Source organism: Castor canadensis, chromosome 9, assembly GCF_047511655.1.
Source record: "Castor canadensis chromosome 9, mCasCan1.hap1v2, whole genome shotgun sequence".
NCBI lineage: Eukaryota > Metazoa > Chordata > Mammalia > Rodentia > Castoridae > Castor > Castor canadensis.
In genome coordinates, this window is record NC_133394.1 from 73,725,823 (window position 1) to 73,742,206 (window position 16,384).

The 16,384-nt window shown below is 32.5% G+C and overlaps 1 protein-coding gene across 5 annotated transcripts in view; it reads left to right on the forward strand.

Moving 5' to 3' along the window:
• Fstl5 (follistatin like 5) overlaps nt 1-16,384 on the forward strand; it is a 749,493-nt gene that overhangs the window by 387,612 nt on the left and 345,497 nt on the right. For all 5 annotated transcript variants that reach the window (XM_074041710.1, XM_074041709.1, XM_074041711.1 and 2 more), the window contains one exon: nt 2,019-2,139. In XM_074041710.1, the coding sequence (XP_073897811.1) occupies nt 2,019-2,139 (121 nt within the window). The remainder of the gene's footprint in view (nt 1-2,018; nt 2,140-16,384) is intronic.

Sequence of the window (16,384 nt, forward strand, 5' to 3'; positions counted from 1 at the left end):
TTGAGTAAGACATTAGAAAAAAATATGAGGCAGAAAATGACAAAATCTTTTTCCCAATTCTCTCTTTCATGTCTATTTACAAAGTGACATGAGAATAAAAGTCAGTAAAATATTATTATAATACCAAACTGTTATCACTGCATCCTATATGTAACCCTAATACCAGCAATTTAGATCTTTAGGAAAAACATAGTGAGGTAGAATAAAATATACTGCCCTTAGGAAAAGTCATTTCCTGCAACCTAACCAATAACAGATGGAGAATGGCTGAGAGCTCTGTTGCTTTCTAAACAGAGAAGCTAGATTTTGCTTTCCCAATAGGCTTATAGGAGAAATGACTTCAGCCTTTAGATGGTTTTGTTAATCTCTCCAGCTGGACTATGCTTAAGTGCATGGCATAACACTTACCATCCACAATACCTATTAGTAAGGAGCAGTTAAATCACATAAGCCTTTGCCTTTTTCCTCTCTAAGGTGGCAAATATCAGCTTAGCCAATGAAAATTTAATGTTATACACAAAAATATAGAATTTGCTATGCTATAGAGGGTCTACTTAGCTTATCCACTCTCCTGGTATGTCACTACAAAGGTGGCTAGAGAGTACACTGCAGGCCCCAGTGAATAGTGACCCATATGCTGAGCCTATCCTCAGAGATATCTCAGCTGTCCAGCCACACTCAGTTTGACTTGTGTACCTGAACTTTGAACGTACATACAAGTGTCCAAAAAATGGCATAAGATACAGCTGAAAAGCATCGGAGGAGCCTTAGAATATGGTATCAGTATTCTGCATGGATATAACAAAGAGTGTGCCAAATTCTCCCCTTTACCCCAAGCAGTGTTAGTCCACTGTGAGTGCAGACACAACATATGCAAGCTGAGGTCTGAAAGCCTGCAGCAAATTATTTAAAGATACACACTATGTAAAGAATAATTGATTTAATTTTAAATGACCATCTTAAGTATACACTACATGTTGAGTATTACACTTGATTGTGTTAGTGAGGGTGGTAATCTTCACACTTACTTTCTAGTAGAGGAAATGTGAAATGATTTGCCAGAATTATAGAGCTATTAAGTCGCAGGCCCTGAATACTGAGCTGGCTAACCGTTTTCTCTTTAAGCTACACGACGTATAAAACAACACGAAACCAACCAACAAACAAAAACTATAGTGATGTACAGCTTCAGACAATACGAGTTCCTGCCTCTGTGTGGAGAATATGAAAGACTGAAAGATCGTGGACAGAGCTATGCAGCTACTCACAGAATAGGAATGTCTGAAAAAGTGTGGGGATCTGCTTTATGACAGGCAATAGTCAAAATCAAGAGATTATAAGAAAGTTGCAGCCTCAGTCCACAGGACTGAGCAGGGTGCATAAAAGCAGTGTGATGATTTTCTTCACCCACGCTCGGATAGATTTCCATCTTCGGTTGGTGCATTAATTCTGTCTGGCTCCTGGAAACAGTCATTTGCTTAATAGCTCTTTTGTGACCAGGGCAGTATGCACAATCCCAAATGACTTAACTTCCAGCTGGGGAGTTTAGACAGTGGAGGAAAAAAAAAATCTAGTTTCACTTTTCGCAAATAATATGAGGAAAAAAGCCTTCACAAACAGCTTAACTGTTGTTTTTGTTGGAAAGTACCATTTTATCCCAACACAGGTCACTGAGACAAGGGCATGATTTTACTGTGGAAGTGTTTTCTTGAGTAGGTTTAAATGGAGTGAAGTAAATAAGTGAAATACAGAATGTTCATATTTGTTGAGTCCTGTAAGACTTTTGTATTAGAAAGTTAGGGGAAAAATCTAAGTATGTATTTTAACATTAGAACTTTGTCTTTGAAACAGTTACAAATAATTGTTCAGTGACTGAGCACTGGGGCTTTTCATAGATTGATTTCTTCTTTGCCCCACTGCAGGTTTAAAGTGAAGTATTATGTGATTATTACGTACAATTACTCATGCTAAAGAAATGTGATACAGATTTTAAAGTACAGTTATAATTTGCTTTTCAGGTGATAAAACAGGAAGAACTGGGCAAGGGTCTTTCTGACTGTACTTTGTACAATCTACTGAAGTATGATGATGTCAATTTAGACAAGCACCTGGCTCTTGAAGAACTTTACAGAGCATTCGGTGAGTCTGGATACAATCTCTAATTTCTGTCCTTTCTCCTGTTGCTTTACACAATACGGCATGGTAACTTAATCTGTAGTACAAGCTGCTTCTTAAGTGATAGAATTGGAAGAATTAAGTTTTTTGTTGCAACAGAACATATGTAAAAGCAAAGGGATTCAGCAACTGCCAAATGCACAGTTGGAAAAGTCATCTCTTTTTCCTGACTCCTAAGAAACACATTGGTTTCACAAGGCTGTTTTCAAGGTTACCTGGCACCAAGAGGGAGCAGCACGTGACTGGTTGTCACCATACATCCAAAACAACTTAAGTATTATGTGATGACATTTGTTACTTCATTGGGAAAGCAAAGTGAATTAACAGATGGAATTTGCTCATATTTGAAGAGCTGTTGCTCTTTGAAATTGATCTTTCTTTCATTAGAATGAATGATTATATTTATGTTAAAGTATTTTGGAATAATTTATATCTGTTTGAGCTTAAGGGTGTCTTAAAATTGACTAGTTACACTTTATCAAACAGATCTATGAAGATGAATTTGCTAACATAAATTTCTTGTTAGGTTATTCTTTAAAAATTATTCAGAGAAAGAGGACTAAATGACATAAAACAGAAAACAAAGAATTAGGATTTGTTTCAAGAAAGAGAAGAAAAGATGTAAATTAACTAACTGGTATTCAAAAATCACCAAAGAAGCAGGATGCAGTTCAAATCAGCACCTGAGACAAATAATTGAGACATACACATGTACATATGTCTTTCTAATAGGAAAGGAAGTAGGGTATGTTCTTGGTGTGAAAAGTTCTTTTTGAACTGTACCTTTGGCATCGTGCCATCCATCAGCTGCATAATAGCAGGAAAGTTACTTAAATATATTATTATTATTAAAAATCGATAGGAATGAAGATAATTTCTTACATGATAAGTTTATATTAAACATTATATTTTATGCTACATTTGATATAACCAAATTAATATACACGAGAACTAGTTGTAGCTTGTACATTTTTAAGGCAAGGTATAAAAACATGCTCTTAGGATTTAATTAAATTGCATTTTCACTTTAAGAAGTCTTTGGATATAATATAGATGACTCAGAAAATTGTTAATCTCTTAAAAGGGTTTTATAAATCTAGAATGTTTTCAAAATAATGAAAATAAAGCACTTTTATTATTCTATGCTTAGATGAAGAAACTGTGACTCAGATAATCTAAAAAATAATTTGTGAGTTCACATTCAAGCCCATGTCAAGCTAATAATGAGGTCTATGAGTTTTCCACCAAGCTCTGCTCTAATGTAATAGGCATTCATTTGTGTGCTCAGGTAGGCAGATAGACTGAGAGTAATATCATGACTTATCAGCAAAAAATATGTATATATATATATAATACATAAATGCTATAGTATATTTTATATAATAATATTATGCAAGAAAGACTGAGATAGATGTTGTAGAAATGTCTACATAAAATACCTATTTGAGAATATAATCTTTAGTTCTGGGACTCAAGGGTCCTTAAGAAAGTGGTAGCAATTGAATTAATTTTTAGGATGATTGAATTTGAGCTAGAAAGAATAACATAAACAAGAAGTCAGATGCCTGACGTTTCTGAGTATTTGTAATATATTCCAGGTATTTTATTAAAATAAACTAATTATTTTTGTTGTTTTAATAATTTAGTTTGTTAAACAGTCAACCTAATTTCACATCTCCTATCCCTTCCCACTGGAGAATACTTGGGTTGGAGGAAATAAAAATATCTGAGACCTGTAGCAATAGAGGGAAATAATTTCAATGAAGCATCAACAAGAGCATTAAATGGAAATGTTTGTATAGAATTTGTATTCAAAATCCTGCTATTGTAGCTGGTGAAATGGAGGAAGAAAAACAAAAATAAGCGTGAATAATATGTTATTTTATGATGCCCAGCAAAGAGTGAATAATGATCCCTGAATACATCAGTAAACAACTTTCCAAGAATACTACTGCTTGCACGTCTCATGGGGAAAATGATGCTATGTTTTGGAATATGATTTAATGTTGATAAGGAAGTACATTGCTCCAAGAAATGACATTTTGCAGTTCAAAAATCAAAATCATCAAGAAATGGTTAAATAATGAATAGTACAGCAGCATTATCTGCAAAAATGCTAGATTGTGCAAGGAAGTAGTTAACTGTATAGAAGAAAATCTATGAGGATCCACTAGTGATTAGAAGGTAGTACAATAATAACCTTATGGAAATTGTTTATAGTGAACATAGTGAATATTTTAATGATTCTTCTATTAGGTCAAAGTTACATATGACTCAAAAGTTCTATGTTGTCAATATTCAGCGACCTAAATAGATGTTAGGTAATAAAAGCACTTTGCAATCAGCAATCATGACTTGCTACTTTTACTGCTCTTGTGGACAATTACAGGCTATGCAAAATCAATGATAAAATTACATTCATATCATCATTGGAGACGTGTCTGTCCAAGTTATGTTGAGATTGTAAGTGGTATTTTAATATTCTTGTACTGGGCATAAAAATTGGCAGATTTCTTAAATTCTAGTTTATTACTCTTTCTAAAAGAGTATAAAGTAGAAGTGGGTAAAGGATAGTTTGCAAACAGGGAAAAGCTGATAATTAAAAAACAAACGTCTTACCAGGTGTTATTTACATTAGAGTATTATTATAAGTCATACTTTTTTTTATAAAATGGATTTTATGTGCCTTTGAGGATAAGATAAATTACTTTGATAATTTCCAAAAAAGTATTGAGTGAATAATTATTCTTAATTTGTCTGCAAAATGTTGACATTCTTTAAAAATCCTATGATTTTTGTTAGCACATTTGAAATAAACCCTCAGTGTGAGCCTCACATATTCTATACCATGCACTATTTGATTAACAAACTTCGAAACCTTTTTAAGGGGATCCAATAAATAGTAACTGAAGTCAGTGACAATTTTTAATATTTACAGGAAATACTTTGTTCTTTAGTCAGATGGTGTGCAGAGATCACTCTGGCATTTTGCTGTCATGAATATTTTCAGTAAAGTGTATATAGCTAATATTGAGAAGACTTCTTGCAGAATTAAAATGGATTAGTTTATGCAAACTCATGTTTTATTTTCTCCAAGCTAAAATTAAATCAAAATGTAAAATTAAGTGTGTCCTGAATAAAACACTATATTTCTGATTTAAATCTCTAACAAATGGAAGTAATTTTTTTAAAATTGGAGAAAAGGACCATATACTGAATTTGCAGCATTTAATTTTAGAAGTGATGCTCACATAAATATCTACATTTACTTATTTTGGAGTTAGACTAAATTAAGATGATGAAGGGATGTTATACAATTATTCACTTTAGAAATAAGTTATTTTCATTTGGATCTTCTAAAATGCCAATAATAACATAATTGACTAACCAGAAAATGGTTATTTCTTTTGAAAATGCTCTATGAACATTTATTTTCTAAGCTAAATCATAAGTAGCTTTGAGTGCAGTACCAAACTTATAAAATTATATGAAATGAGATGTGGGTAATTCTGATAGATTCCTGAAGTCCTAAAACTGTTATAAGTTGTAGTTCTCCAGATCAAATACCCATACTTTAAATTGTTGTATTTTAGAGTGTTGAACTTCTAATATCACACTTAAGTTAATATCTGTTATTTCAAAATGATCTTTATGTGTGGAAAAATCCAAAAGAAGATACATTTCTACTATGGATAAAAATAGGCTTTTGCAAGAATAAGGATCAGCTGTGAACATTATATCTACGTTAATTGTGTAATAGTGCTATTGTTGTATGTTCTTAAAAAAGAAGAGATAACTAATATTCTAAAATTCTCAAATGTTTTTTTAAATAGACTGTTATTTAAAAATTAAATTTAAAAATTAAGAAATCACATTACTTCATGTTTACATTTAAAATGTTATTCTTTGTATAATGTCTTTCTTAATGAAAACAGATTTGATATTATATGGAAAAAGCATTATATGAAAAAATCATTTTTCTAGAAGATCAAAATTACTGTAGTAAATATTACTTATTGAAACTATATAATAATGGCTGAAATAAAATGTGATTGTTACATTAACCTTCGTGTACATCAGGTTATTAGTATAGGAAGACCTTTATTTTAGAAAAATAACAGCATTTATTGAACAGAATTAAAAATGTTTCTGTCAAAGATTAAAAGCAATGCAGCCAGAATGAAATTAGCAGTAGTAAAAATGCCAGGGAGTAGCCATGTTCAGAAAGCAAGTTAGACGCAGAATCACTTGACTTGCTGAATGATGAAATATATGTGTCAGGGAGAGGGTTGATTTGCTCGCTTGCTTATGAGCCTGAGTGGTGATGTTGTTCACTACAGTGGGGATCACAGAAAGAAGCACATTTAAGGACAGGCATTGGGTTAAATTTGTACGTGTTGGCTATTTGAAGGAACACCTGAGCCAGAAATACAGATGTATGGAACACACAGCTAAGAATTGAAACTCTTAGAGTCCCTAAGGTGCGTGTGTAAAGAGAAAAGTGGTGAGCAAAAGAGTAATTGGGAACTAGCTTAGAGGGCTGCTGTGACAAAATACCACAAAATAGGTGGAATATACAACAGGAAATTATTTCTCATAGTCCTGAGGCTGGAAAGTCCAAGAGAAAGGTCTCAGACTCTTTTCCTGGCTGCCCCATAGTGACTACCTTGGCAATGTACCCTGTCCTGGTGGAGAAGGAAAGAAAGTGCTTTTGGAGTCTCTTTTACATAAGGATGCTGCTCCTATGGATCTCATATGACTTTAATGAGCCCCTCATGCCTATTTGCACATGTAGACCAGAGAAAGTTAGGTTTCAACAAGTAATCTGGACCTAAGGCGGCACAATTCAAACCTAGCAGGAGTTAAAGCTAAAAACCACAGAGAAGCAGGAAACCAAAAAAGCATCAGGAAGTTTTAATAAGGAAGAATTGACCAACTTCCAAGACTGAGTCCAAGAGAAGAATACATTCTTTCTTTGGCCCCTGGATTTGCCAGTACAGAAGTCCTTGGTAAAAAGTCTTCGGTAATGTTGGTCCTAGTCCTTTCAGTTAGGAAGATAGGGAGGCAAAAGTAATAGTGCCCAATAGAATGAATACAAGAAAACTGGAAAATAATAGTGTTGGTCAAAGAAGCAGAAAATATAAGCATATGAATCACATATGAATATACCCAGAGATGAAGTCCAAACCAGCTAATGTGCACACATGATATTAGAAGTTAATATGGTGGTAGCCTTTGGGGGAAGAGTCCTGATGATTGGAAGTGCAAGGTTGCACTCCTCGCTTCTATTTTCTTCTTTTCTTGAACTGCATTGTGATTTCACAGGTATCCTCACTGTGTTAATTCACTGCCTTATATGTCTTGATTTGTCATTTTTAATACTTCTGCTATATTAAAAAAACAAGGTTTATCAGAGGTCAGGACAACTGAATTAGTCTTTGAGCCCACGAACTATCACTGAAATATCAAATCACACAAATACAAAGCCATGCAAAATTCTGTACTCATCCTGATTTGGGAAACACTGTTCAATATTAATATAGCTCCTATAAAATAACCCTAAGACAGATCATCTTAATATGAAATATTGCAGCAACTTCAATTTGCTGACACACTTGGGGAATAATTCTTCCATACGTACTTAGACTATAAAACTTGTAATACACATTTTCATTTTATGATTACAACTTACTATGTTTGAGTTGCAGTTTTGTCCTGACTTTGTTGGTAAATACTACTCAGTATACTTGGCCTTGCCTTTTGAGTACTATCTACTTAGCATTGCTGATGCTTTTGCTCCTTCTTCTTTTTCGTTTTGTTTTGTTTTGATTTTGTTTTATGGGGTTTGTCTATTTGAGGTGCTGTGCTGGGGATGCAAACCTAACACCTCCTAGACAAGTGTTCTCTCACCATGCTGCATTTCCAGCCATTGGATTCTTTTGAACTTGCAAGAAAACAATCCAAATCATTGCTGAGACCCAGTCTATAGACATGCCTTCGAAAAGAATAATTTATTTGAAACAAAATAATTTTTGTATATTATCTGTTAACAGAAGTGAAATAAGAGAGACAATACCAATGTAAACTACAATTTTCAACAGTGTTAGATTCTCTCGATTTTGAGGTGCCCCTGTTTTCCACCTTGTCCTCTTATTTCCCATTGTGAAATTCACCTTAACCTGTTGTGGATGTTCTGCATCTTCAGGTGTTTATACACCTATTACCTCTGGCATCCACCACAAACCTGCCTAATGGTGTAATTATATATAATCCTAAAAAGAGATACAGTTAGGATATATAATCCTAAAAAGAGATATAGTTTGGCTATCTCAAAGATTATCTTTTATTTTCATTTATTTTTAATTTTAATACATTGGCTCTTTTTGTCATGCAAACATTAACAGAGTTGTTTAAAAGGTGCTTTTGACCAAAGTGAAATTGAAATAAAAACAACAAAACAGCAATTGACCAATTATTCTTATTTTCCAAGCTCTGACTTATTTTATCAGTCATAACTTAGTCCATCTGGCCAGTATTTTTCTTCCCACAATTGCAGCACAATATTCTGGGATAAACTTTGCCTGAGGCTTATACTTTGAGACTTTCAAGTCATTTCTGTAAATCATTGTTAACTTGGCTTTAATAACCGTATATTCTTTATATCAATATATCAGAAACTCTTGAATTAGGCCTGTGTTGCCCTATATGTGGTAACTTTAAAGGGCAGAATTTGTAAGCCACTTAAGTCCATGGCCATTTGACCAGGTCATGTTTCCCTAGCAGCTCTGGTTCCTTGGCTTCTCTACAGAGGGCACAAGCTACACTCCTGCTGGAGCAGATACCTTTGCAGGAACACTTTGTTTTATTTGATTTTATTTAAAATGAAACATGTTGAAACTATTCCAGGAATGTAGGGGAGTAACGGAGAATGTTGGAGGGAATTAATACAATTATGATATGTTGTAAGATCTTTGTAAATGTCATAATGTAACCCCAGTAAAATAATATAATAAAAAAAGAAAAAACATCTTAATTGTACAAACTTATAGGATACAGTAATTTAAGGCATGTGTATATGCAGTGAGAAATGTCATCATATCAAGATGTTAAGGTTTAACCCTCCTTAAATATCATTTAAATTGTTTAGTGAGTAATAATTGCATGTATTTATATGATACAGCTTGATATTTCAATGTAGGTATATGACATTTCCAAATCTGCTCAGGATAATTAATGTTTCCATCTCTTTATCATTGCCTTGTATTTAAAGCCTTTGTCCTCCTCTCCTTTATTTATTCACAAAATATGTAACAAGTGGCTATAGACCACAGGGACTTATTAATTCTGTCCAATTGTATTTTGGTGTCCATTAGCCAGCCTCACTCTTTCTCACTCTCTGTCACCGTTTTCAGGCTCTAAAAATCATTTTGACATGTTCTGGTTGACTGTAGAACTAGAGGTCATTATGTTAAGTAAAATAAGTCAGACATAGAAAGACAAATACACATCTACCCTTTTCTTCATTTTAAGATCTGTCAAATTTCCAAATGGTGTTTGTAGTAATGGGATTTAATTTTACCCGGCTAATTATTGTTTAACAATTTAAAATAATTTAAACATAATACATCATATTTCTATTACTAGTTGTTTTATGAACTCACTTCTCTAGGTTAGTCTGAGAGAATGCATCATATTTATATTTTTTAGCTTGAAGCTTCTTTATAGGATTCTGCTCTGCTAAGTGATCTTTCAGGAAAGCATTTATCCATCAAATGAATGTTATTATGAAGAGAAAATAGTGTATATTTTAAACTTGCAAGATCATATTTATTTAGGCAATGGATTTTAGTACTTCTTAACAAATTAAACTTGAAGATAATAGTTAGAAAACAATTTTTTCTGAAAGTTCAATATATATCTGTTATTTCCTTCCTTTTCTTTTTAGATCTCTCAGGTGAGAGATCTCTGTCTATATCATTTTCACAGAGTAAAGTTCCATGGGTGCTACCAGACAAAACTGGAAGCTGGAAATCAACCATCCCATCCTCACATAGGAATCAAAAGACCTGAGAGTTTAATGAAGGAATAGTTCAAAACCATCTATCATGTTAAAGCACAATCTAAAATTCTAATCTAATTATTTTTTTTAAATAATGCTAAGTGCAAATTTCAAGTGCATAAAGATAGCATAATGGAAACTTCATACTGAAATTCATAAGTTTGAGAAATAAGGAAAATATAAACCAAAGATGAATATGCTTTTACTTAAGGAACAACATATGTAATTAAAAATATGTGCACATGTAAGTATTTATATGTATACACAAATCCTCAACATAAATATGATATTTACTTTAAAAGTATTCAAAGGGCAGTGGTAGCCTGCTGGACTCTAAAGACCTGGCTTTAATTCTCAGTACCATACACAAAAAAAGAACTCAAAGCAATGTATATAAGACCACCATATATACCACCTCTCACATGCTGACTTATCAATGACCATTTAAATCATGTATCTCCTCCACATAATTAGCACCTTTTAAAACATTTTTTCTGATTTTAGAAATAATCTTATTAACTAATGACTGAATTGTTTCCCTTGCCTACAAAAAAAAAAAAAGTGGGGTGGGAAATGTACCAATCACAGTGTTCCAGGGTGAGACATCTGGAAGTAAAAGAACTACCACTCTAGTTATTGCAATACAACAATTAGCAGTGAAATAACATTCAGGGAATGTGTACAGTTTTCTATACTTTGTGGATTAAGATTTTGTATTCAGTTTTTAAAACACTGAAATAGCTTCAGACTATTGCTACTTCTGAGAATCCTAGAGAATTTAATATATTACACTGAACATTGCCCTAGAGTTATTTAGCTCTTAGAAAAGTGCTGAACTATTTTGTTTTGCCTTGGGGTCACCATACTGAACAGAAATGCAGGTGCACAGTGCATACTTACATTTAACAGAAAGATGCAAAATACCTAAATACACCTTATGGCAATTTGGGGCTTGATATTTTCATGACAGTTCCTTTCAGAGATTTCCAATAAAAACAATGTTTTTTAAACATTTTTAGAAGTAACAGCATAAATAGTTAATGCTGCATCAATCTTTATGCCTTATGCAAGTAGTCAGTGTATTTAAGAAATACAAATGATATAATCTAATTCAAGCAATTAAGTGTGTGTACCTGCCACTTTACTTAGCAATACTCAGTCTTTTAACAGTTTCTCTATTTTATCCAACAATAAAGTTGAATTTCTTAAGGAGATTATATTTTACATTGTCTAATGTGTAACTGATTTTATTAATGTAATGTTAGAGGGTAAGTGTTGCTTAAGTTATTATTAATGATATTACTTTACTGAATAAACAGCATATTATGCAATTTAGTATATGGTATACTGTGCTTGTCTTGTTTAAACAAATGAACATATTCAAATTAAAATTAAAAAGAGAAGGTAGATAGAAGGGAAGAGAGAGAACAGAGAAGGAGACTGAACAAAAGAGATGAGGAAGAAAGACAAAGTATATTTTATGGAACCTTTTTTGGCATTTAAAATTCATTATCTGTGCAATGATCCAGTTACACAGTTATAACACTGAATTAATACTTCAAGTCACAATTATTAATTTCATATTCAACATTAATGTTCTTATTATATGATATCATTAAAGCTAGTCACTACATATATAAAGATAAGTAACAGTTTTTCTTCTGGACTCCAGGAAATTAATGAGTAAAAGTTAGTTACAAAATAGAATTGCATAGGATAAGAAAGACATGGTATTTATACCATGGGACACTGGAAAAGTAATGGATCCTGAGCAGAGATAATTTTTTGACAGGAGTCCTTAAGGACCTTAAGAAGTCAGGTGTTTTTCTGCTACAGATAGCATGTCAGCAAAGACTGGAGGTAGGAAATGACAAGTATTTGGAGGTGAAGGAAGCTGGAAGAAAAAGGAAATTTGTTTGAAGGATAGTGAGAAATTAAGATGATCCATGAAAGATACTGGCAGTAATTTAGAACTGTCAAATCTAAATTTAGAGACCTGGGCACAAAACCGAGTGCAGATGACTTAAGAAGCAAGATAGGAAACAGAAAGAACCAGAGGACGTTCTATATATGGTATTTTGGAAGCAATGATTACATTTTCAGGAATTGTACTTTCAAGATTATGTCACAATATTACATGAACTTTAACACCTGAGATAATTGTGAAATACTACAAGTTACTTCTGACCCAACATACTATTACCGAAGCTCAGAGAACTGTTTTTGTATATCCACCAGAACATTGCTGACCATGCTGCAATTCTCTAAATGACAACAGTTGAGGCCAAGAGCAAGGCGAGTTGGGTACTTAAGGTATGAATTTAAGGAATATTTAGGAGAAGATTTTCAAGACAATTGGTGAAAGATAAAGCTGATAATTTCTAGAACAGATTCTTAAAATACATACAGTTTGGAATCCAAAATAAATTCAAAGTTGCATTAGTAATAATCTTACCAACAAATTTACTATACTTATGAAGTGACATCTAAATAAATAGTCACAATTTTTACTTTGTCAAAATTCAAATAAAAAACTAATTTCACAATCTCCAGAAATCTTTGTAACTATTATCATAGAAAAACTACTTATATGTAAGAAGACAGATTTTTTGATAATGAAAACAGTATCTGATGAATCTGTTACAAATTTTGATTTACTGAAATAAGAAAATTTAACCTTTTAAAGTTTTAAAGTTAAAATTTAATTTTTTTCTTACTAGTAAAAAGTGTAGACTAAACCAATTATAAACTAAATTAGTTGCACAAACTAAAGATCTGAACCAGTGATTGTGTTCGATAGTATGCATATAATTCATATTACCATTATTATAATTTTATTACAATTGTCTTTTATAAAAAAAAAGTCCACATGAACATTCTGAAAACTACATAGGTGATGGCTAAGTATTTTTATTTTTGATGTTACATTGTTAGTAGAATATATTAACTGGAAGCAATTTGTTTTGAGATCAATAGTTTACCTCATTGCTGTATTGAGTGAAGTTTTTCTTGACATATTTCTTATATAAAGGTATTATTTTTGTGAAGTCTCATTAAGAGTGAAGATTCTTTTCCTGCCCTTTGTAGACAGTATGACATGCAATTGAAAAAGCATAATTAAATATTTCTACACCTTTTTAACTATGTTTAAGCAATAGGCGAAGTGCTATAAATACTACTGCCTAAAATATTCACTGTTGTTACCATCACAAATTGCAATCAAACAATTTTATCTTAGCGTCATGTTTCAAAATTATTTTGTTACCACCATGTTTCCAGTATTTGTAACTAAAAGAAGTATAATGTTTTACATTTATAGCTATAATTATACAAAATAAATAGCACCAGTGAAAGATTTTTAAGTGAGTTTGTGCTATCTCCTTAGAATGTGGTTTTTAATCTTTTGAGACATGTAAACATTTTCTTACTGTGATTTTAAACTTAACTCATCAAGGTACTTGATTTCATATATTACAAATTTTTAGATATTTTGTTAGTTTATGTAGATGATGGAACTAAATGAGATTATTGAGATTGTTTCTGAAAAGCTGGGCTACACAGTCACATTTTTTAACTTGTTTTGCAACACTGGGGAATGAACTCAGAGCCTCATGCTTGCTAGGCAGGTACTCTACCACTTGAACCATGACCTCACTCCAGTTTTTTACCTTTTTTATAAAATTTTTCTCTTTTTTTACATTCTAGAAACTGTTCACACTTGATGCTAGAACGAATAAAGTAGAATGAATTGAATTCGAGATTTGTTATCCTTAAAATTTATTGTACAATTTATACTCCATGGTCTTTTACAATTACATAATGCATGGTCAGCTACACAAAATATACCAAACACTCTACAGAATTAGAATTTTATTTTAATACTATGTGATTGTCATTATAGTTCAAAGTACCAGTTAAGAAATGTTTTCCTATTTGGAGAATAATATAGTTCTAAAAGTAAAAATGGATTCAAACTCTAAGAGCTTAATGAGATTAATTATTTTAAGTTTTTTCCTTGATTTTAGCTGAGGTGTGATTTCAGGGTGTTAAGAACTGACTATGTGAATATTATGAGTTTTTAGGTTCCTTTTGATGACTGTCCAGAGACCTCAAATAGGTAGAGGTGGGTTCATTCCCTCTATCACCTCCCAAACACAAATTACTTTTACTACCAGGTGGTATATAAATATTGGTATATATGGTTGATTTGATTTAAGACTTGCTTTCCTCCTTCATTACATTTTCCTAATAAGTAGCTATGAAATTAGAGTTAAGGTGTGTATCATCACTGTTGCTAAGCCACTTTATAGTAAAGCATAGAGAGAATGACCTAACATTTTAAGGTATGGAGGTAACAATCACCTCTGCTTTGACTTATCCATTTCACTGGATCTTGATATTTATCTGTAGGAATAGCGTGCATAATTAAATCATTGTCAGAAATTTGTTGTAAGCATATATTTCTTATGTTAGTTGGATAGGAATCTGAGAGAGTGTTCACAAAATATGCAAAGCAATATCCTCATTCCTTAAGCATCCCTGAGTGTACATACACTTTTAGTAATGTTGCTTGTAAAATACATAAACATCAATCTATTAAACAACACTATTGAAAATCCCTTCAAAACTTATATTCATCATGGTCCTGTAGCTGTGGCAGAATTTGCAACAGGTTGAGCATAGTTGATTCTGAACCTGTCAATAATCAAAGCAAAAACAAAAACAAAACCAAAAATCTCCCAAATTGGATTTACTAAAAGGAAGAGTGGAAGCATATCTGACTAAAATGTCTTCGATATTGTGTTTAGATTCCACTTTAAATACTATCTCATATGCAACTGAATGCTTCTTGTACCCTCATGAAACTTATACTCACCTATCAGTTTGAATTATAATCTGTGAATACAAAATTTTATAGACAAATGACAGTTATATAATTTTTATTTGTAAACATTTCTGAGGTTATGGAGAAAGAAGCTGAAAATGTATTAGATTTGTAATTGTTTATATTGGTAAGATGTCAATACTATTTAAACTATAGATCCATTGCATACTGTATCAGTATCCCAGTGTGATTTTTTGCAGCAATAGAAAAACTCATCCTAAAATTCATGTGGAATGTCAAAGAATGCTGAGTAACCAACATAATCTTGGAAAAAAAATAACAAAGATGAGGTCTTTTTCCTTAATGTAAAACATACAATATCACAGTAACCAAAATATTGTGGTAAAGTAAAAAAAAGAAAAACCCATCCTCTTTTCTCCATTATCTCTAGTTACCATACAAGAGAATATACCTTCCCTTATGCTTTGTAATAATGTTTTTATATCTCTTCCCTAGATCCATTTTTCCCTACCTTCTGTAAGAACTGAGTAGAAAAATTATTCCTTCCATATAGTCTACATTCACTTGTCACATTGTCATGATTACCTTGCATTAATAATTTTCAGGACTTGAAATCTCTACCCTCTTCAGCAGCGTACGCTCTTCCAGCTGTCATCCTATTTGTATACTCTTCTCATCCAAACATTCACTTGTCTTGCTCACTGTTCACTACTTACTCAAAGCCTGATGCCCTTTCTAGAGCTTCAAGGGAGCTACTCTTGCTAATGTCTGTATTAAACTGCTTGATACTTGACCTCATGAGTTAACTGTAGTCCTTGTTCTACTGGATGCATACTCATTCTGTGAACTTATTCTCTCTTCCCTCCAATTTAAATGCTTGCATTTCTTGGAAATCTATTTACCTGATCACTCCTCAGTTTCTTTCTTGAGTTTTTTCTATCATCACATTGAGGTATTTTGTCATATCATCTATCCTCCTGTGGCGGTTACAGTCTATACACAACAATCATTGAATTATGCCTCCAGACTAGCCAACTCATCTTAACCAAGACCCCCCTTGCCACACTGCACACTCTCTTTTGGATTTTCTTCTGGCACTTCAATACCACTAGTTCAAATCTAAATTCATTATTTATCTCTTGTGAAAGGCTACTTCCTATTTCTGTATTTCTAAGAGCATGACAATACCATATACACAGACGCTAAAACAATTAAAAAAAATTCTCCCCCCTTACCTTTGTTCTTAAAGGAATCATTCTCCTAAATCTGAAGTCAGGTCCCTTTTCTCTCCTCACTCCACATTC